This window comes from Oncorhynchus mykiss, chromosome 8 (genome assembly GCF_057628025.1).
Source record: "Oncorhynchus mykiss isolate SJ-2025 chromosome 8, ASM5762802v1, whole genome shotgun sequence".
Taxonomy (NCBI): domain Eukaryota; kingdom Metazoa; phylum Chordata; class Actinopteri; order Salmoniformes; family Salmonidae; genus Oncorhynchus; species Oncorhynchus mykiss.
In genome coordinates this window covers 10,594,251-10,617,069 of record NC_143029.1, presented here as the reverse complement: position 1 = coordinate 10,617,069, position 22,819 = coordinate 10,594,251, and the positions used below count along the sequence as shown (strand labels likewise).

Sequence of the window (22,819 nt, the reverse complement as noted above, 5' to 3'; positions counted from 1 at the left end):
GGGGAGAGACACCACCCTCATGTTCGACCAGCTGGTGGACCAGTCCATCCGGATGGACAAACTGCTGGCTACCCGCAGACGTTCAGATCGGGCTCTGGTGGTTCCATCCTCCCACACCCCCTCTCCGATACCCATGGAGCTGGGAGGGGCGGTGCGCAGGAAGACCAGAGGGAGTTCCAGCTCGTGCACCATTTGTGGCCGCAGAGGTCACACTGCCGGTCGGTGCCGGGTTGGTTACTCTGGGGATCGGGATCGAGGCAACAGGCAGGGCACTCTGGCGTCACCCCAGGTGAGCCGGCACCATTTTCACCCAGAGCCCTCTGTTGCACATATGTTTGTGTATGTCACTTTCCCTGAGTTTTCCCCGCATTCCCAGCATAAGGCTTTCGTAGATTCAGGTGCGGCTGGGAATTTTATTGAAGAGCGTTAGCCCATAGTTTAGGGATCTCCATTGTTCCCGTGGATGTGCCCTTCCCCGTTCATGCCTTAGATAGTCAACCATTAGGGTCAGGGTTGATCAGGGAGGTCACTGCTCCTTTGGGCATGGTGACGCAAGGAGAGAATTAGTCTCTTCCTTATTGACTATCCTGCATTACCCGTGGTGCTGGGCCAGCAGAGCAAAACATTTTTGGGACTGTATCAACAGTGGACTAATGATAAAAATACCAGAATATAGTTTGAGTGGATTATTTCTTTAATGAAATGTTGAAATAAGCATTACCATTTCTTGCTAAGTCATGCCATGTAAATATAAGCCTTTTACTATTACTTATTATCGATAGGAAATAGAAGGTAACCACTGAACATGCTAATTCTGCTGTTGTCAAATATGCTACTGCCACTCCAGAGAACCACATAGACTTTGTCTCCTTCCACTAGGTCTAGTGTGACTCCATTGGCCCCGCTGTGGTAAACACCGGATTTTGGGTTGGCATATTCATAGACGGCAGCCATGTTCACACCGTTCTTTAGCAACGCTGCATTCGCCACCCCTGAATTCCCAACATTGCAAGTGAATGTGAAGTAGTAGGCCCCTCTCACAGGTGCAGTAAAGACACCTGCATCAGGTGGGAAAGCAAGGTGGACAAAAACAACTTTGTGTGATTATGACACAACAGAATATGGACATAAAAACACCTCAGTAAAATACATTAAGGTGCAATCTGTATCGTTCATCATTGCCAGTGGCAACTCAAGGTATTACAAACACTTTCAGCCAAGAACTGAAAGATTAAACAAACTAAGTCCCATCCCCTCAGTTTACAAGTGCAGGACAGCGCTTGACACAAAATGAAGTCACAGATTGCATCTTTAATATAATGCTGAAATACTTATCAAGTGGGTAAATACCTGTATCTGGGTTATATGCTTCACCAATGTTTGTAGTGACCTTTTTATACACCACAGTGGTGTACTTGTCGAAAGGTCCTAAGTGATAATGTTCATCACTGACCCTAACTGAAGCGGTGAAGGCCACTTTTGGTTTGCCTGTAAAAATACATTATGTTCAGATTACTACACATCAAACGTTTGAAGCCAGATAGTTTGACAGCCAGAACTTTTGCATTTCTTTCCAATGATACTGTGAAATAATGACAGAGCATGATGAACACACACTTCCATTGACCATGCATGCGTGCACAAACACATTGTTCCTACACGCCCGTAGGAATACCGACACACACCGTTCCTGCACGCCCGTAAGAATACCGACACACACTGTTCCTGCACGCCAGTAGGCATACCGACACACATAGAGAAGCTAAGTCTAGGGACAATGATAAGTAATGGCCAACATTACCATTATACTCACTCTCCAGTTTCTCCACCCGGGCTGTCAGTTCCCTCAGCAGCCCGTCAACCTCACTCTCCGTCTGAGTCTCAACCATACAACAGCAAAGCAACACCACCACAGCCAAAACAGACTCCATCGCAGGGCTTTCAACGAACTGGGTGGGAGAGGATTGCTGAGATGTCTGACTGCTCCTCATATGTTGAAATAGATTGGTTTATTTAAAATGTAACCAGGGTTGCAATATTCTGGGAACATTTCAAAATTCCCCAGCTATTGCAGAAATCCTGGCTGGAAGATTCCTGGAATCAGACGGGAATAAGCAGGAAATCCTGGACTCCTCCAACCGGGATTTCTGGACCACCTGGGAATTTTGCCGTAATTACCAGAATTTTGCAACCCTGGTATCAGCAAAGTTCACTCCACTCTGTGCGTCAACAAATGACATCACCGACCCTGTAATAGAGCAATAAAGACAAAAAAAAGCATATTTTGATTAAAGGAGCATTCCACAATATGTCCATAAAATGTATGTCTATGTTTTATCTATAGAAGTAAAGGAAGAAAATAACTAAACATAATACCCGTATGGCCAACTGACATAAGCTTGAAATAGCAGATATTGATGATAACAAGAAACACACTTGTTTCTCTATCACCAATATTTTTTTTTTTAATGTTAAAAACATTCTTGAGACATGGGTAGGTAGGATCCTTATTTTAGTTTTATTTTCCAGAACAGAACAAAAAGCATTTTATTTAATCAAGTTATGTGGACAAAACTGTTTTCTGTGAGACTGCAGTATGTATGGTACATTCAGTTTCTGAGTGTTGAAGTGTGCCACTGGCTATCCTTAAAAAAAAAGAAAATGGTTCCGTCTGGTTTGCTTAATATAAGGAATGTGAAATGATTAACACTTTTACTTTTGATACTTAACTATATCTAATACCAAATCCTTTTACTCAAGTAGAATTTTACTGGGTGACTCACTTTCACTTGAGTCATTTTCTATTAAGGTACCTTTACTTTTACTCAAGTATGACAACTGGGTACTTTGTCCACCACCGGCACCAGCGTGTGGTACTGTTTCTCCAGTGCTGGTCCTCGTGGATTCAGAGCTAGTCCACCTGACTTCACTCACCTCCAGGACCTGTAGCTTGTATCTCCTCATTTTGTTGGAAACCCGTGCCAGCTTTCTGGACTCAAACATTGTTCAAATATTATAAAAGCCAAAGTGCAGTTTGTTTTTGGTGTTCAGTGCTCCCATTAGTCAGTCACTAGTTTCCCGTAGGCTTTCACTGATGGTGCTCATACAAGTCTGGGACACTGGGAGATTTTTGCATCCAATTGTAGAATTGTGATTTGTTTTTGCGGGTTGGGGTTGTTAGTCCCATGGCCAACAGTCCAACCTTTCTGTTTTCAGGAGATGTTGGAGATGATTTGTTAGTCCTCTCCCCTGACATTTTGTCTTCCTGGTGATGGATTACAGTCTCATACAACGTGAGGCCAGACAGGCTTTAGGTTGTGTACAAGCAGCCCCGGTGCGTCAAGTCTAACCAACTACTGCTATGTTGGTTTTACCAGTTCATACCAGCAGCGCAAAATATTTTGGGACTGTATCAACAGTGGACTAATGAAAAAAACACCAGAAGACAGTTTGAGTGGATTATTCCTTTAATGAAATGTTGAAATAAGCATTTCCAATTCTTGCTAAGTCATGCCATGTAAATATCAGACTTTTACTATTACTTAGTAGTGATAGGAAATAGAAGGTAACCACTGAACATGTTAATTCTGCTGTTGTCAAACATGCTACTGCCACTCCAGAGAACCACATTTACTTTGTCTCCTTTCACCAGGTCTAGTGTGACTCCATTGGCCCCGCCGTGGTAAATACCGGATTTTGGGTTGGCAGTTTCATAGACGGCAACCATTTTCACATCGTTCTTAAGCAACGCTGCATTCGCCTTCCCTGAATTCCCAACATTGCAAGTGAATGTGAAGTAGTAGGCCCCTCTCACAGGTGCAGTAAAGACACCTGCATCAGGTGGGAAAGCAAGGTGGACAAAAACAACTTTGTGTGATTATGACACAACAGAATATGGACATAAAGACACCTCAGTAAAATACATAAAGGTGCAAGAGACTGAGAGTCTTATCTAGTGGGTAAATACCTGTATCTGGGTTATATGCTTCACCGATGTTTGTAATGACCTTTTCATACACCACAGTGGTGTTCTCGCCGAAAGGTCCTAAGTGATAATGTTCATCATTGATCATAAAGGAAGCGGAGAAGGCCACTTTTGGTTTGCCTGTAAAAATACATTACGTTCAGATTACTACACATCAAACGTTTGAAGCCAGATAGTTTGACAGCCAGAACTTTTGCACTTCTTTCCAATGATACTGTGAAATAATGACAGAGCATGATGAACAGCAACTTCCATCATGCATGAGTACACACACACACACACACACACACTGTTCCTGCACACCCGTAGGAATACTGACACACAGTGTTCCTGCACGCCAGTAAGAATACTGACACACATAAAGAAGCTAAGTCTAGGGACAATGATAAGTAATGGCCAACATTACCATTATACTCACTCTCCAGTTTCTCCACCCGGGCTGTCAGTTCCCTCAGCAGCCCGTCAACCTCACTCTCTGTCTGAGTCTCAACCACACAACAGCAAAGCAACACCACCACAGCCAAAACAGACTCCATCGCAGGGCTTTCAACGAACCGGGTGGGAGAGGTTTGCTGAGATGTCTGACTGGTCCTCATATGTTGAGTTAGATATATATGGATTGGTTTATTTAAAATGTAACCAGGGTTGCAAAATTCAGGCAACTTTTCAAAATTCCCCAGCTATTGCAGAAATCCTGGCTGGAAGATTCCTGGAATCAGATGGGAATAAGCAGGAAATCCTGGACTCCTCCAACCGGGATTTCTGGACCACCTGGGAATTTTGCCGTAATTACCAGAATTGCAACCCTGGTAACAGCAAAGTTCACTAAACTCTGTGTGTCAACAAATTACATCAAACCGACCCTTCACTTTTTTACGGTAACAAAACATCAAAGACATAAAAGCATATTTTGATTAAAGGAGCATTCCACAATATTCCCATAAAATGTATGTCTATGTTTCATCTATAGAAGTAAAGGAAGAAAAGAACTAAACATAATACCCGTATGGCCAACTGACATAACCTTGAAATAGCAGATATTGATGATAACAAGAAACACACTTGTTTCTCTATCACCAATGTTTAAACAAATAAAACAACATTATAGAGACATGGCTAGGTTGGATCCTTATATTTGTTTTATTTTCCAGAACAGAACAAAAATGATTTTATTAAATCAGCTTATGTGGACAAAACTGTTTTCTGTGAGACTGCAGTATGTATGGTACATTCAGTTTCTGGGGCTACTTGGTTACATAAGCGAAATAAATTAAATTCAACTAAACATATTGTCACGCCTGCTCTTCCCCCGTGGCGCTCGAGGGCACCAGGCTCACCAAAACTTCTCACTCCTGCCATCATCATTACGCACACCTGCCTTCCCCCCGTCACGCGCATCAGCGATTATTAGACTCACCTAGACTCAATCACTTCTGTCATTACCTTCCCTATATCTGTCTGGTTCCCAACTGTTCCCTGCTTCTGCATTGATTGTCATATATCCTTGTTTACCCATGTGCTGATACTGTTCCTGTCCAGTTACCTGTTTGTTCCTGATTAAATGTTGACTCCCCGTACCTGCTTCTCATCTCTGGCGTCGGTCCTTACACATATGCTCTAGTACAGTGTGCTCAGGCTCACTGTAGTTAGTGCTGGGTATCTTAGTGGGGGGGATTCCTATGCATCTGTGACATCTGATAAACCAGTTTTACTGTATTGGTGATTAAGAACATTTATAAATCATACATTTGTAAAACCTTCAGAATCCTGTTTGCATAAACGTTGGAGAAACGCACCTGCAGTATTTCCTGAAGGAAGACGAGCATCAGTGTTTGATTATAGTACATACATTCCTACAAAACTTTACAATCATTATACATAAAAAAAGCAAATGGTGTGCTCTCCTCACATTGGAAAGAGCAGGACACCAGTGAATGTGCTCCTGTATCCATTATCATAGATGCTGTTGTCACTCCAGAGAATAATGTTAACATGATCACCTTTATCTAACTGCAGTATTACACTATTTGACCCCATGCTGTCAACATTACCATTTTCAATCACTGCAGCCATATTTTGGCCATTCTTCAACAGGGCCGCATTCACTTTTCCTGTAGTCCCAGAATTGCAAGTGAACGTGAAGTAGTATATGTAACCATATTACGAGGAAGTTAACCACAGGAAAAAAAAGTGTTTGTCCCGTCTCAAGTAATAAGTAATGGTTTTATCTGACCGATTGTAGATTAGATAGGTGACTATGAACCAGATAAGATGTAAAACATTCTCAGATAATAAAAATTGGTTCCTCATCCTTGCATGACTCTTCCAAGGTTTAGGAATGTTTACTCAAGGACTGACCAGTCAAAGACACTAAATGAAAATTGCCATGGCGCCCAGTCTCTTCCAACTCCTAGTATCTCCTTGGAGTGGACCCCAAGTGAACCAACTACCACTTCTTACTAGATTTACTTAGCCAGGACGGTCCACTCAGTAACACTTGCCCCTGTTCACCCATTTAACCCTATTCCATTAGCGATACCATGTTTATAGACATGCTGTTAGCATAGATTCTAACAGCAAACAGTACACAACTAGGAGAGAAGCAACCAGAACAACCTCATGAGTCCCTAAGAGCATCGGTTTCGTCTGCACAGCAAGTGAAAAGATGCCAATACATAGATGGATTCAGAGTAGGTCGACTGAGGCAAAGAGGATCAGGACACCTAGGTCTTTGCAATCACCTTTGAATCATTGGGTGGGTTTTACGTAAGCCTGATAATATTGAGAGTGGAGTGTTAGCAGCAGAGGTGTTAGTCCCCTTCAGGGCCCTAATCTCTGCAGGTGTCGAAGTGAAAACGAAATGACTTATAGTCATCAAAATCCCAATATACACAAAGCCCCACACAAGCACACAGCTAGAGGACATCCACCACCACCAGCCAAGGTCTCAAGGGCTGTCCCTGCATGCCACTAGGGAACACTGAACCACTCAAAAAGGATGACGTGTGGCTATAGGATCCATGCTTTCAATCATGTGTACATGTGTATCAATGTGTACCACATACCATGTGAGACCGGGACAACACAGAGCCCGGTTCAGTGATGGATGCCAATTTCTACAGACGTGAACAATTTACACTCACACTTGTGTCATGAAGACTAACCCAGAGACGCCAAGTAGAGTTGTTTGATGTATATTTGTTAAGATGTTTGGGCCTATTCTAAGCCTGGGGGTAAACAATTCAATGAAGCCCCAAGGTCAACGTTGGCCAAAACAATTCAGAGGCAGGCTTATTCTATTTCCAACAGAAAGTCTCTTCATGTTAAGTGACTTCAAACCTCATGAAGTATAACACGAAGTTATTAAAAGCCAGACAATGACCTGTCATAAGACAAATGGAATTGTGATTTAAAGAGACATTTGACCTTGATATAAAACATACCAACACTTTAGTCAGTCATGTTGTAGTCTCCATTCAACAGGATTTTGGTTGAAGATTTAATACAAGATTTTGCCATCTTTACTTCTCCCAAATATGGCGAGGCCATATTTTACCTTAAGAGGTTTCAATCAAAAATGGGTCAATGGCATATATTGTACCCAACATGACAGTTGGTAACTTCAGTAGTTGTTCTCCAGCTGAGTATTCTTTTTGTAAACCATTTAAGAACCAAAATGGAAGCAAACAGAAAAAAAAAAAACACTTATATTGGAACACATTCAGGAAGTCTCCTCCCTGTATCAAATTGCACATCAGCTACGCAGACAAAAATAAAATTTAGAACAGGAGAATTCAGGGAACACTTCATTACACATAAACAGAACCATATCAGTGTACAAACGAAGTTACGGTTTGGATATAAAACCCAGAGTAAAGACAACTTTTAAAAAAGGACCATGGTGGTACATCTCCTCTGGGCATCATGCTAGAATAAGAATTTAGAGAAGTCAAGTACATTGAGTGTTAACTTTATTCTCCCCGCTACTCTGTCAGAGAAAGTGTGAGGAAAGAAGAACAAAGCTTGTGGTTGCTCATTTATAAAGTACATAAAAATGTAACATTCACAGTGAAAATATCAAGAAATAAAGTGCAATACACCAGTAAACATGCACAAATACAAACAGTGGTTGACCGAACAAGAAAATGAGAATTGTGTAATCGTCCAGCTAACGGGCCTTCTTACGCTGCTCCCTGCTGCTCTGGAGGTGTACTGCCAGGTCGTCCTGGTCGAGCAGTTCCATCTGCTCCCTGCTGCTCTGTAGGTGTACTGCCAGATTGTCCTGGTGTTGGTCGAGCAGTTCCACAAGCGAGCGGTTGCGTCTCTTCCAGCGTAGGTACTCTCGCCTCTCTACGTCCGATGTGCTGCCACTGTGGTCAGTGCAGTAGTCTCCTGCATCCTGGGAGATAAAGACAGATTACTTAGAAATAGGAGCCAATTGAAGAACTCTGATGTTACGCTGCTATTTTGCTTCCAATGGTCGTGGCCCTTGTTAAGGTCAACGGCATCAAGTACTTTACCAAGTACCAGTTTAGCCAAAACCCTGGTTGCCTCTGTCAGGAAGCTGATACTTGGCCACAAGTGGCTCTACCAGCAAAACAACACCAAAATATACAAAGAAATGGTTAAAAAAAAAAACATTTTGCAATAGCTGTCTAAGTCTGCGGACTTGAATTCCATTAAAAACCTGTGGTTTGAATTGAGGAATTCCATAAGCGCAGACAAAGGATAAAGGACCTAGAAAGGGTCTGTATGGAGGAATGAGCTAAGACCCCCCCCCCAACGTGTTTTGTAATCTGAAAACATTTTAGAAAAAGGCTGTCATTATCCTCACATGGGGATGGTGCTAGAATCATTTTGACCCCCAATCTTATTACTTGTTCAACAAAATCTGAGCAATTGTATTGGTCTAAAATATACTTTGAGAATACATCTCAGCATTTGCATTAAAAGTTATTTTATTTTTTTAGCTCATCTTTGTCAAGAGTGCCAACAATTATGGACCTGACTAATATATATATATATATATATATATCAGTCAACAACAGCTAACTAGGTTTCCTCTTGACATTCAACTTTTAGCTACAAAATTTAAATTGAAAGCAATGGTGAAGAATCTACTTTGGACTTGCTTTCTTGTTGGCTAGCGAGCTAGCTAAGTTAGCTAATATTAGCATGCTAGCTATCGTGGCTAACTGCTTCTAAAAAAACAGCCAGTTACAAACAATTTGAAAAAGTTGTGACTGGCAAGATAGCAAAAAGGACAAAGCCTATACAACTAAAACACCAGCTGTGGATTGATTGGCATGCTAGATCACATGTCTCCCCTAGGCTCCTTATCTCCACCTGAGAATTTAAGTGGGGGAAAAAAATAAAAATCAATGAAAGCTTCTGGACAAATTACCTACTGGCCTGTGTAAGCCAAGAGGACAATGTCATGTTCCAAGCAAACTTAAAGCATAAAAAAAAAAAAAAAAAAAAAAAAAAAAGTATAAAAAAAATGGGTGCAACCGTGTTTTTAAAAATATAATAATTTCTAAAAACCTGTTTTCACTGTCATTATGGGGTGTGTGTAGATTGCTGAGGATTTTTATTTACCTTGTTCTAAAATGAAATAAGCTGTAACGTAACAATGTGGAAAAAGGGGTCTGAATACGTTCCGAATGCACTGTATGCTTTGGCCACAACTATAAGTAAAAGGACAAGTCAACAACTGTTTGGGTAAGGGCAGAAAATGATTTCACTGGACAGTTTAACTCCTGGTGTGACTGTGGCGTGTTTGAGCTGAGGTGGGACACATACAGTGGTGAGGGACTGGTTGATTTCTGTGAAGGCACCAGAGCAGGTAAGCAGGGATAGGGGTCTAGTGAGCAAGTGGTGAGCCTCATTGTCCTAACCAGCTTGTTACATCAGCTGCAGTAACTGTGGAGGAGATCCTTGACTCAGGGATCAGAGGAACTGGGTAGATCCCCTACAGGGGCTGGTGAGGACAGGATGATGTTGTTTCCAATATTACAATTTGGAAGAAGCACAGGTATTGATAGCACCGTTCTGAGGAGGCTGAGGTAGGTTGGAGAAGCTTGCTCACAGTAGAGAACAGCACCTGGGAGTTTATTTTTACTATGGATCTAAGTCAGCAGCTACTCTTCCTGGGGTCCAGCAAAACTAAGGCAGTTATACATGTTAAATAAACATTACAATACATTCACAGATATCACAACATATTAAGTGTGCCCTCGGGCCTCTACTACCACAAAATCCATGTCAACATTTGTGTATGGTGCATTTGAATGCATGAGTGTTGCTTCACAGTCCCGCTGTTCCATAAGGTGTACTTTTGTATATCTACATTTTACTGTTGGCATGAGTTACTTGATGTGGAATAGAGTTCCATGTCGTCATGGCTCTATGTAGTACTGTGCACCTCCCATAGTCTGTTCTGGACTTGGGCACTGAAGAGACCTCTTGTGGCATGTCGTGGGGTATGCATGCATGGGTGTCCCAGCTGTGTACCAGTAGTTCAAAAACGTCAGCTCGGTGCATTCAACAAGTCGACACCGCTCACAAATACAAGACGTGAAGTCAATCCCTCCTCCACTTTGAGCCAGAAGAGATTGACATGCATATTATTAATGTTAGCTCTGTGTACACCACCGCCGTTGCTGATCAGTTGGGAGTAGTACGACACCCGTTTGTAGTTTTGCTGATGTTGCTCAAACATCTGCACATGTACAGTTTTCATATACTGTGTACAAGACATTATGAACACCGTAATATTTAGTTGCACCCCCTTTTGCCCTCTGAACAGCCTCAATTTGTCAACCAGTGTAAAATGTGTCCAAAGCATTCCACAGGGATGCTGGTCCATGTTGACTCCAATGCTTCCCACAGTTGTGTTAAGTTGGCTGGATGTCCATTCTTGAGACACAAAGGAAACTGTTGAGCGTGAAAACACCTTGAGGCATGGACTGTGTAGGTGTGCCGTGCCTTTTGAACAGGGTATGTTAGTAGGTGGCAGGCGCACCGGTTTGTGTCAAGAACTGCAATGCTGCTGGATTTTTCCACACTCAGTGGCCCGTGTGTATCAAGGATGGTCCACCACCCAAAAGGACATCGAGCCAAATTGACAACTGTGGGAGGCATTTATTTTACCTTTATTTAACCAGGTAGGCCAGTTGAGAAGAAGTTCTCATTTACAACTGCAACCTGGCCAAGATAAAGCAAAGCAGTGTGACAAAAAAAAAAACAGTTACACATGGGGTAAACAAACATCAATAACACAATAGAATATCTGTATACAGTGTGTGAATGAGGTAAGGAGGTCAGGCAATAAATGGGCCATAGTGGCGAAGTAACTCATTTGAGCAATTAACACTGGAGTGAGATGTGCATGTAGAAATACTGGTGCAAAAGAGTAGGGAAAAAAATGAAAGATATGGGGAGGTGGTAGGTAGGTGGTTGGATAGGCTATTTACAGATGGGCTGTGTACAGCTGCAGCGATCGGTAAGCTGCTCTGACAGCCAATGTTTGAAGTTAGTGAAAGAGAAGAAGTCTCCAACTTCAGAGATTTTTGTAATTCGTTCCAGTCATTGGCAGCAGAGAACTGGAAGGAAATGCAGCCAAAAGGAGGTGTTGGGTTTAGGGATGACCAGTGAAATATACCTGCTGGAGCCCGTGCTATGGGTGGGTGTTGCTATGGTGACCAGTGAGCTAAGAGATAAGGCGGAGCTTTACCTAGCATAGACTTATAGATGACCTGGAGCCAGTGGGTTTGGCAGCAAATATATAGTGAGGACCAGCCAACGAGAGCATACAGGTAGCAATGGTGGGTAGTATATGGGGCTTTGGTGACAAAATGGATGGCACAGTGATAGACTGCATCCAATTTGCTAAGTGTAGTGTGGGAGGCTATTTTGTAAATGACGTCACTGAAGTCAAGGATCGGCAGGATAGTCAGTTTTACGAGGGTATGATTGGCAGCATGAGTGAAGGCTTTTTTGCGAAATAGGAAGCCAAGTCTAGATTTAATTTTGGATTGGAGATACTTAATATGAGTCTGGAAGGAGTTTACAGTCTAGCCAGACACCTTGGTATTTATAGTTGTCCACATATTCTAAGTCAGGACCGTCCAGAGTAGTGATGCGAGGCAGGCGGGCAGGTGTGGGCAGTGACTAGTTGAAGAGCATGCACTTAGTTTTACTAGCATTTAAAAGCAGTTGGAGGCCACGGAAGGAGTGTTGTATGGTGTTGAAGCTCATTTGGAGGTTTGTTAGCACAGTGTCCAAAGAAGGGACAGATGTATACAGAATGGTGTTGCCTGCGTAGAGGTTGATCAGGGAATCACCTGCAACAAGAGCAACATTGTTGATATATACAGAGAAGAGTCGGCCTGAGAATGGAACCCTGTGGCACCCCATAGAGACTGCCAGAGGTCCGGACTACAGGCCCTCCGATTTGACACACTGAACTCTGAGAAGTAGTTAGTGAACCAGGAGAGGCATTGGAGTAAACATGGGCCAGCCCGGTGGAACACTTGACACCTTGGAGATTCCATGCCACAATGAATTGAGTCTGTTCCGAGGGCAGACCGGGGGTGCAACTCAACATTAGGAAGGTGTTCCTAATTTTCTGTAACACTCAGTGTCTATTTCCACACTGAGTTTGGAATAATACTGTGAAAATGATAATGCCCTTTTAGTGTAAGAGGTGTTTGATTTTCTGCCGTTTTGGTGGGATGGAGTTTTGGCCTGTCTAGTCACCAGGCAGTAAATTATACTGAACAAAAATTTAAAAAATTCAAACATTGAAAGTGTTGGTCCCATGTTTCATGAGCTGAAATAAAAGATCCCAGAAATGTTCCATATGCACAAATTTGTTTACATCCCTGTTAGTGAACATTTCTCATTTGGGAAGATAATCCATCCATCCAGCTGACAAGTGTGGCATATCAAGAAGCTGATTAACAGCATGATTACACAGGTGCACCTTGTGCGGGGGACAATAAAAGGTCACTATAAAATATGCAGTTGTGTCAACCCAACGCAATAAATATCTCAAAATTGAGGGAGTTTGCAATTGGCATGCTGACTGCAGGAATGTCCACCAGAGCTGTTGCCAGAAATTGTCCTGTTAATTTCTCTACCATAAGCCACCCCTTATATCATTTTAGAGAATTTGGCAGTATGTCCAACCGGCCTCAACCACACCTTTCCAGGACCTCCACATCCGGGATCGTCTGAGACCAGCCACCTGGACAGCTGACGAAACTGTGGGTTTGCACAACTGAAGAATTTCTGCACAAACTGTCAGAAACCGTGTCAGGGAAGGTCATCTGCGTGCTTGTCGTCCTCACCAGGGTCTTGACCTGACTGCAATTTGGCGTCGTAACCGACTTCAGCGGGCAAATGCTTACCTATGGCGACTGGCATGCTGGAGAAGTGCACTTCACGGATTAATCCCGGTTTCAACTGTACTGGACCAATGGCAGCACTGTGAATATGAAATGCCCCATGGTGGCGGTGGGGTTACGGCAGGCATAAGTTACAGACAACGAACACAATTGCATTTTAGCGATGGCAATTCAAAATGCACAGAGATACCGTTACAAGATCCTGAGGGCCATTGCCGTGTCATTCATCCGCCACCATCTCATGTTTCAGCATGATAAAGCACGGCCCCATGTCACAAGGATCTGTACACAATTCCTGGAAGCTGAAAATGTCCCAGTTTTTCCATGCATACTCAGACATGTCACCACCCATTGAGCATGTTTGGGATGCTCTGTAGCGACATGTACGACAGCATGTTTCCAGTTCCCGCCAATATCCAGAAACTTCTGGAGAGTGAAGTGGGACAACATTGCACCGGCCACAATCAACAGCAGCCTGATTACGTGAAGGAAATGTGTCACACTGCATGAGGCAAATGGTGGTCACACCAGATATTGACTGGTTCTGCACACCTAAAATAAAAACATTTAAAAAATATTTTTTTTAAATCACAAAAGGGTATCTGTATTCCCAGTCATGTGAAATCCATAGATTAGGGCCTAATTCATTTATTTCAATTGACAGATGTTCTAATATGAACTGTAACCCAGTAAAATCTTTGATATCGTTGCATTTACTTTTTTAGTTCAGAGTAGTTAGACCAATAAAGTCATTTCCAAACCTCTGCCTATAACGGCTAGTTTTCTCCTCCCCACTCAGACCACTCCCGACAGTCCAAGCAAAATTCTTGCTTGAAAATTTGCTCTTTTGCCAAGAAGTACATTTGAATTGAAAACAAAAATCACAGTAAGGTACTTAATTACCCAGAAATGATTTGATGTCGAGATAAAAACCGTCTTCATTGGACTTTACTAAGGTACTTTGGGAATTTTCCTGCGCCTTAAAGTTCAACCATATGTAAATTGCCGTTAGGATCAATGAGCCTAGACCCAACAAGCAAGTTTGGGTAATATGAGGATGTGGCTCCTCCCCTCATTCTAGTTTTATCATATTTACTCAAAATATTTACTTATGCAAGTAGGCACATATCTCTATATAAAATGGAAGATTTTTCCAGGTGTTTCATTTTCCAATCAAGGCTTCCTTCTTGGTAAGACCATTACGTGTCTGAAGTCTGTTTAATGTGATCTACACGATGTGTGTTCTTTACGTGCTCCCTCTCCTTGCCCTGCTGACTGTGGGAAACTGTTGTGTAGGGAGGGATACACTCACCAGCAGACCAACATACAGTAAGTACATAACTTATGGAGTGGGGCGAAGCCATGCTGAGAGATATATATACACACAGAACCCAACACATTTACCCAAAAGCTTTTGGAAACCTTGAAGTCAATCAAGTCATGTAACCAACAAGTTCCTGTTTTTTATTTTACCTTTATTTAACAAGGCAAGTCAGTTAAGAACAACTTCTTATTTACAATGACGGCCTAGGAGCAGTGGGTTAACTGCCTTGTTCAGGGGCAGAACGACAGATTTGTACCTTGTCAGCTCGCGGGTTTGAACTTGCAACCTTCCGGTTACTAGCCCAACTCTCTAACCACTAGGTTACCCTGCCGCCCCAGGACACTGCCGGAGTCAGAGCTGGAGAATATCCAGAAAGCAGCAGTATGCCTCGAGTATCCTCAACCTGCACAGTATTCCTACGACAGAGTCACAGGTCACTTACCCTAACCGACATAAAAATACATTTTTAAAAAAGACACTAGGCAACATTTATCATTGATTTAGAATGTAATTTATCGATTTAGTATAGATCACTATTAGCTGTTTATTAAAACCTTGTCCAAGTTCTCACATATGTCTCCCCTCTTCTCTCTGCAGAGTTATGCACTGAGGAGAAAGAGCTCGCACATTGCAGTCTCTCAAGATGAAAAGGAAGGTTCTTAATGATATGGCTGACTATGATGACTTAATAAAATAATTTGTACTCTAATACGATGTTTGCGTTTCCTAAAAATATTTTGAAATGCATCCTCGTCCATAAAAATGCATACAGCCAGATAGTTATGGCCTAAAAATTGGCCTTCAGGCCAATTAATCTCCTGCGGGCCTTAACTAAATGAATTAGTATATGTAAAATTCTATTTTTTTATTAACCTCGATTTGGACATTGACTCATTGAAGTAAAGTCAGAGGCAAAATAATTATTCCCGGACCAGGCCCAAAGTCCCGACACTCGGCGTCGACTGCGCTATCGAGGCGTTGTGTGGGCTGGTACCCTGTGTATATAGCTCGCTATCATTGTGAATTGATAACTTGTTCCTTGTATTATTTGTGTTCTCCTTGTGTTATTTTTCTATTATTTCTCTACATTGTTGGAAGAGTCTGTCAGTAAGCATTTCACTATTAGTCTACACCGGTTTACCAAGCATGTGAAAAATTATATTTGAGGGGTTAGTAATTTGGTAACAAGGACAAATATATCCTCTGATACCAACCATAAAATCCCACACAGCCTGGGCTGTGTTCATTGGACATCAAATGGAAGAAAACTGACTGAAACTGGGAGGGACTACCAGGGCTTGCCCAATAAGGAATGCCTATTTTTGTTATGTTGTAAAGCATTTTAAAATGTTATCTTTTGCGAGCCTTAATGAACACAACCCTAGTCACTGACGATTAACTGGGACTGTAAGCACTGGTCTAGGACAGGGGTATTCAAACCTCTCCTTGGGTATCCCGAGCCGTTCAACATATTTTAACTATGCCACAGCTAGCACACATGATTCAACTTGACAACTACTGTAATCAAGCCCTTGAATAGGACAATCAAGTGACCTAGTTAAGGGCAACAAAAAATAAAATAGTGTCAGGGTCCCAGACGGCAGGTTTAAAAACCACTGGTCTAGGGCTCAGTCCCTGGGAGATAAGAGTCTGTGGCTGGGAAAGAGTAGATATTTCCCCCTCTTATCCCTAAGGAAAGAGGGGTGGAGGGGATGTGACACAGGCAGGGAACACAGCTGGTTAGTCTTCAGTAGGGCGTTCAGATAGAAACATAACGTAGTGCAGACAAGCCTTTGACATGTGGCCAGAGGAGTCGGTTTGGCTCTAGCTACAACATTCAGTTCTTTTCCCTCTGGGTGAACGCTGCAGCCCTGATGTTCGGATAGCAAATCCCTTTCACTTCCCTCTTTTGTAACAGCTAAAAAGTTGTCATATTTCAGTTTAAGGAGGACTTCACAGGGAGAAAAGAAAGCCATTGAGAGGAGGGCTAGGGAGACATCTGGAATGTATCGAGATAAAATCATGGAGGGAGAGAGATGAGAAATGCTGAGAGGTTGTTGCATGATGTGCTGCCCATCTCCTGAGATTTGGGTTGGGGATGGGTTTTTCCATTAGTGCTGGGGGACAGCGTGAGGGACACTTGAGGCTGGGCGATATGGCCAGAAAATCATATCACAACATTTGATGGTATGGCGGTATTTCATGTTTGTGAAGTTCTTAAGTATGTTTTACGTGTAGGGCATGGACCAATTATAGGGCTTTACTGGGTTCCCCACTCGGTTTTATACTCAACCAGACGAGAACAAAACTGACAGTGAATTAGTCCAATTTGTTAGACTTCATTTATTTACCAAATAGTTATACCAGTATGTGAATCCATACCAGTATATACGATATTGCCCAGCCCTAGGGACAGTCAGCGGATTACCTCTCACTCCCAGGCCTCACCAGGCTTCCACAGAAACTAGTGCTTTCAATTTCCCTCTTTCTCCTGGGTCGCGGTGTGTGCGGTGTCCGTAGAGGCAGACAACGCCCCGGTTGCATAACCTGTAGAATAAAAAGGCAGACTTGGTGCTGTGCGCTTCCATTTGTGTGTGTGTCACACCTTTGATTGATCGTCACGACAGGGGTAGTGTCATTAGTTCCCAAGAAACACCACAGAATGTGTTTGTGCACATGCGAGCGTCCGTTATTCACAATCCCCGGAGACTAGGGTGGCCCTGTCATACCCCATAATTCATCTCCATTTGCAGGCTGGGTGTAGGGGCAGAATGATGAATCAGGAATACAGACAAAACAGAATTCAAATATGTATTTAACTTAGTGGGGAATCAAATGTACTTGCCCAAGTTTATCATAAGACATGAACAGAGACTCCTATCCCCCCGCCAAAAAACTAATTGTGTACAACATCCTAAGTGGTGGTGGTACAAAACTGTTTTATTAAGACAGCAAGTTCAACGTAGTTTCGCGAACCAATGTTAACTAGCGCAATGACTGGAAGACTAGGCGGCAGGTACCTTGCGGTTAGGAGCGTTCGGCCAGCAACCGAAAGGTCGCTGGTTTTTAATCCCGAGCCGACAAGGTGGAAAAATCTACCGTTCTGCCCTTGAGAAAGGCAGTATAGCCCCAACAACAACTGCTTCCCAGGAGCTGATGACGTGGATGTTGATTAAAGCAGCCTCCTGCACCTCTTCGATTCAGAGAGGTTGGGTTAAATGCAGAAGACACATTTCAGTTGAATGCAATTAGTTGCGCAATTGACTAGGTATCCCCTTCCCCTATGGTAGCTACAGCATGTGGTGTGCAGTGTGGGAATTTGCTTGATGTCAGTATGCCAAGCAACGCACCAATGAGAAAGCTCAGCACCTACCAAATGAAAACAGTTGGCCTTCGCTACAGGATGATTTGCTGTCCATCAGAGCCTGGCCGCTCCCTCCAATCGACCTGTGATCATAGGCCTCAAGCCTAACATGAGACATCTTCCATTGACATCAATGCATGATTTAGCCTACACGTGGGTTTGGAATTACACACATATATCTCAAGTTAGGATTCGGCCCTCACAAAGATGTGCCCAAACATCAAAAGTTGGTAGACGGCACCAGCAACGTACAGGGCTGTATAACCGAGAGGGTTATTCAGAACGACACAACACTCAGACAACAACACATACAGTAGTAGACTTAGCCTATGGATTCAACAGTATGCAATACATAGAATCATTGTAAAATTTCCATCAACACCACTCTGAACTTGGCATGATATAGGCCCATTATAGTAACAGGGTATGCACTATAAAATTAAAGTGAACACTGCTAGGCCTATGGTCTACGCACATTTATACAAGTATAAATCAGTCGGCAGATTATGGCCAGCAGTGAATTCTGCATCATGTCTTGACCGGTGGGTGTAATCAGGCCTAATTGTAATCGCTCAGGAAACAGAGAGACTTCAGTCTCAGTGGGGGAGAAATGTGACGTAGCAGCTTTGATGCTTTTTTTCGTGGAGAGGGCTCCACAGCTGCCCAACAGAACGCAAGAGGCACTAGTTGTTGGTTCAATTGGTGACATTTAATAGCTTCCGATCATGCACTTTAACAAGTGAAAAGTAGAATTCAATAAATAAAATAAAACTTCACTAAAAAGCTGCTACATGGGTAAATTAACATGACTAAAACATGGGTCAATACATACAGTAGAATAGCCCTGGCCTAATTCCAACAAACAAGTAGTGGAGAAACATGCTCAGTGTGCAACAGCACACTCAAGTGGACAAGATCGGAACCACAGCCCAAGAACAACAACATTGTACCAATGTCAAAAATGTAGACAGGACAACCTTAATTCATCACCACCCGGATAATTCATTCATCCTTCCTATATTGTATCATATTGAAAGTGAACAGAGTACACCATCAAACACTAGGCCTACTGTGTTAATCAAGGACGACCCTTCGACAACACATTTCACAATAACAGATTATGGTGGTAACATGCCTTCACAGGGCTCTATTCAACTAGTCCAACAACAATCCCCATGGGGAATAAATAGAAACTCTGCTGCAGTTGAATAATTAGAGGTCAGATTGGCATCCACCCCTGAGCTTTCATTCCAGCCCGATTCCACTGTCACAGCCAGTTACTCAAGTGTCTAAAAATGGGATATTTATGTTCTTTGTGGGCTCGTCTGGGCCGTGCTCAAAAAGGACAAAAATGGCAGAAAACGCTAAAAAAATAAAATAAAAAAAAACTGTAAAACAGGGACGTACTGTGATCTTGTCCAATAGTTTCCCCATTGCAAAACAATTTGCCACACTGTGCCCTAATAAACACCATCCTGATGTGTGGTGGAACGTTTTCTGCCACAAAATGGCTGCCATGGTATCATCCAGGTGGGTACATCACATTAGCGTTGGATGAGGAGAGTAATTCCCCATACAATGTTGAGTGCCAAGAGCCCCACCAGCTGCCTATAAAACCAATTTTCAAGTTCAAATTCTCAACAGGACTACACACTGGATACAACCGATGTACAGTGGGTTCCACAGTAGTGTATACAACTGCTGGCCCTATGGATACAGCTGCAGGCCCTATAGTAGCTTCCCATATAGTAGACTACATGGCAGAGCACCTAGCTCCTACCAGTTAGCATGAGATAGCGTGCCATGCAGTTCGGCCTAGTGGATGACATGCTGCTTTCATTGCACTTGGCAGCCTACAGGGCACTGTGCTCTGCCTGTGAGTGGTTTCTCAGCATTCCATGGGGATCAAAGACAGCTGTTATAGAAACATGAGTAGAACGTGGTCGAGAGTCTGAAATATCAGTTAATGGGGGTAAATCTTTTCTTGCGTAACATTTCCCACGGGGGAAAGGAAGCTAGGTCTATTGGATTGGGACACGACCCATGTAGCTCAATGGCACGCGGGTTCAAGAGGGATCTGACGTTATATATATATATATATATATATATATATATATCTTTTTTTTGTCATATACCAGATAGGTGCTGTGAAAATCACTTCAATTTGAGCTTTGCACTGAAAGCTGACAAACATGTTTATGTTTCAGCAGACAGGGTCACATGAAAAGGTTTTAGCGTCACATTCATCTACATTTCCAGAGACACATTAGAAGAACCGCTAAGCTTTACAAACACTCAAAATGACAAACATTGATGTTAACCTTCACATAAGTCTGCCTCTTTTTCGAGGGTAATTTCCTACTCATGAGAGCGGGGATGGACCTTCCTTGTCAATATTTTATTGCCTGTATGTTTCTTGAGCAACACCAAAAAAAAATCACGCTTTTAACACCTAAACCCTTGTCAATGACAGCAGAGTCCATATCATAGTGGACAGTTCCGACCCGTGTTGGTAAAAGCACTTACCTCACCGTTGTCTATAGTGCAGATTATCAGTTGCCTTTCCTCCAAAATGTTTTTCTCATCCCCACATCTCTTTTCCAGGCGGTCCTCCAACCTCCGTGATTTGGGCTGCCTTCTGCCTCCATTAGACCGCCTTGCCACCAAACGGGTGTCCTTCTCCATAGGACACATAGGAGAGGGGATATTAGATGGTGCATTGAATTCATAAATAAAAAGCATTATTAATTTTTTCAGAGGGGAAACTGTATGTCACCTGCAATGTCACCCCATCAATAGAGATAATGGGAACGGCAATGTTGATACTGTAACTACAAGTTATCCTGTATTATTTATCAGTAGTGGTGGGGGTGCGATCAACTGGATGAATCCAGGTCAACTTTAGGAATCTTTCAGTCCATTTGATGCATTTCAATTAACCAATTAATTTCATGACTCAGGATACTGCTTTATTATGTTTCCTTGCAGTCAATTAGCAAGTGAGAAGTGCAATGTCTCCACCAAGCGGGCTGCACAGGAAACACCTGGGTTGGCACCTGGTTCATTACGGTGATGGTGAGGCTCTCCCACTGGTCCGACACATCAGTGGTATGAGCTGAATAACTGGTTTTGACCAGTTTGGTGCTTTTGGGCAGCAGGGCTGCCCCCCTACGCTCAGCCCTTCTCCTGTCCTCCTCAACTTCCTATGAAGAATGAGACATGTCATGTGACTTAGGTGAGGTGACTATAGCGGAGGCCTCAATGCAGCCAAAGACATGAGGAAAATGTAAAGGTAACCAATTCAGTGACCATTTGCATTCTGCTTTTTAGGTAACAAAGCCTCTACTGAAAATACACCATCAAACAGTCAGATTATTGTTTCCGAATATGATGACTTCAGTTTCAAATACCTTAGCTAAACCGTTTCAAAATAGCATATAGTGTTTACCTTTGTATGATATCAGTTTCAGTCAGGACGCTGCACTAGCTACTGCTAGACTTACTTTGAACCTTTTCAGCAAAGCCTCATTTCGCCTCCTCATCTCCTCACACCTCCTTTCCAGCTCCATGGCTGGGCCTACAACCTCCGGTTCTGTAGAACACTAACAAGGGGAAAGCAATGGGTTTATTAACAAGTATAGCATCTTAGAAAAATTAACGTAAGGCAAAGCAACTTGAACGAGAGATCCACCACCATCGGCCTTTTGTGTCATTTTCCTGAACAGATAACTAGGCGAGTTTGCTACAACACCGGCAATAACTAAATCAAAGCTTTGCCTTCACAATTTCTTCTGAAGATTCCTCAGACGATTCTGAAGAATCTAGTTCCAGTATGGCGTTGCATTCAGGGTCGTGCATGACCACATTATCGTTGTCATGGGGACTCTGGCATTGGCATAGACTTTTCCCAGTCTGACCCGACCTGCGCCTGTCACCTGCAGACCATCAACAAGTTTGCAAAAATTGGTGAAGACGTTGGCTAATTGTGTGACTACAGTATTTCGTTTGAAACTGAAATATTGAGTAACTAAGTGTGCACAGCTAAATAGCTTACTAAAGCCAGTTTAGCCAACGCAAGCATAGAACTAGGGTGTGAGAAACTAACTGTTTGTAGAAACTACATTTACTTGTAACTTACCTTCAATGCTTTGGGCCATGGCGAATTTGTAAACAAAAACACTTTGGCGCGCACACTTTCTCCGCCTTTTTGCTAGCTACTAACCACGGATAGCAATATTTTGGGAGTTGAGTGAAGAACGGGGGGGGGGGCAGCGTTTGCGTCAGAGCACGAGGTACAAACAAGCAACTACCAGTAATCAATTATCTAATCAACATGGCCACCTGGCCAAAATAGGCTGCAATTCTGATCTTTTTTCCCCACTAATTGGTATTTTAGCCATTCAGATCAGTTCTCAAAAAAATCTGATGCGATTGGCTAGATGGGATACAGTTTATGTCAAAGGCCGCATTTACACAGGCAGCCTAATTCTGATATTTTGCCCAATTATTGGCATTAGAGCTGATCTAATTGATCAAAAGACCAATTAGTGGTAAAAAAAAGAGGATCCAAATTCATCTGTCTGTGTTAACACAGCCAACGGTACGTCCAAATTTGCATGTAGGGGGAAAAATTTTGCATTTTTGCTAACCTTAACCTAATTATCCAACCTGATACGAAAAGTCACTTTTGACCGTAGTTGTTTACCACCTAGTCAAATCTAACATAGTAGGCCAAG

General features: G+C 42.7%; 3 protein-coding genes across 7 annotated transcripts; all 3 read right to left on the bottom strand.

The window, feature by feature from the left end:
* Positions 1–676: 676 nt before the first annotated feature.
* Positions 677–3,229, bottom strand: LOC118936357 (complement C1q-like protein 2). Of its 2 annotated transcripts, none has more exons than XM_036984724.2 (3): positions 1,814–3,229; positions 1,351–1,488; positions 677–1,058 (listed from the first exon to the last, which is right to left on the bottom strand). In XM_036984724.2, the coding sequence occupies exons 1-3, from the start codon at positions 1,989–1,991 to the stop codon at positions 766–768; spliced, it is 609 nt and encodes a 202-aa protein (XP_036840619.2). In that variant the 5' UTR covers positions 1,992–3,229; the 3' UTR covers positions 677–765. The 2 variants fall into 2 exon arrangements, with proteins under 2 accessions (XP_036840619.2, XP_036840618.2); XM_036984723.2 differs by having other exon boundaries at positions 1,802–2,248.
* A 220-nt stretch (positions 3,230–3,449) lies between these two features.
* On the bottom strand, positions 3,450–4,568 carry cblnl (precerebellin-like protein). 2 transcript variants are annotated; one of them, XM_021611216.3, is made up of 3 exons: positions 4,392–4,568; positions 3,968–4,105; positions 3,450–3,831 (listed from the first exon to the last, which is right to left on the bottom strand). In XM_021611216.3, exons 1-3 carry the CDS (start codon positions 4,519–4,521, stop codon positions 3,539–3,541), a joined length of 561 nt encoding a protein of 186 aa, XP_021466891.2. In that variant the 5' UTR covers positions 4,522–4,568; the 3' UTR covers positions 3,450–3,538.
* Positions 4,569–7,674: 3,106 nt separating this feature from the next.
* LOC110529345 (uncharacterized) lies at positions 7,675–22,479 on the bottom strand. Of its 3 annotated transcripts, XM_036984718.2 has the most exons (6): positions 22,222–22,479; positions 21,861–22,018; positions 21,587–21,685; positions 21,140–21,286; positions 20,610–20,762; positions 7,675–8,384 (listed from the first exon to the last, which is right to left on the bottom strand). In XM_036984718.2, the coding sequence occupies exons 1-6, from the start codon at positions 22,238–22,240 to the stop codon at positions 8,154–8,156; spliced, it is 807 nt and encodes a 268-aa protein (XP_036840613.2). In that variant the 5' UTR covers positions 22,241–22,479; the 3' UTR covers positions 7,675–8,153. The 3 variants fall into 3 exon arrangements, with proteins under 3 accessions (XP_036840613.2, XP_090098673.1, XP_090098672.1); XM_090242547.1 differs by lacking the exons at positions 21,861–22,018; positions 22,222–22,479 and having other exon boundaries at positions 20,610–20,759; positions 21,587–21,842; XM_090242546.1 differs by lacking the exons at positions 21,861–22,018; positions 22,222–22,479 and having other exon boundaries at positions 20,610–20,759; positions 21,128–21,286; positions 21,587–21,715.
* Between the last annotated feature and the right edge of the window lie 340 nt (positions 22,480–22,819).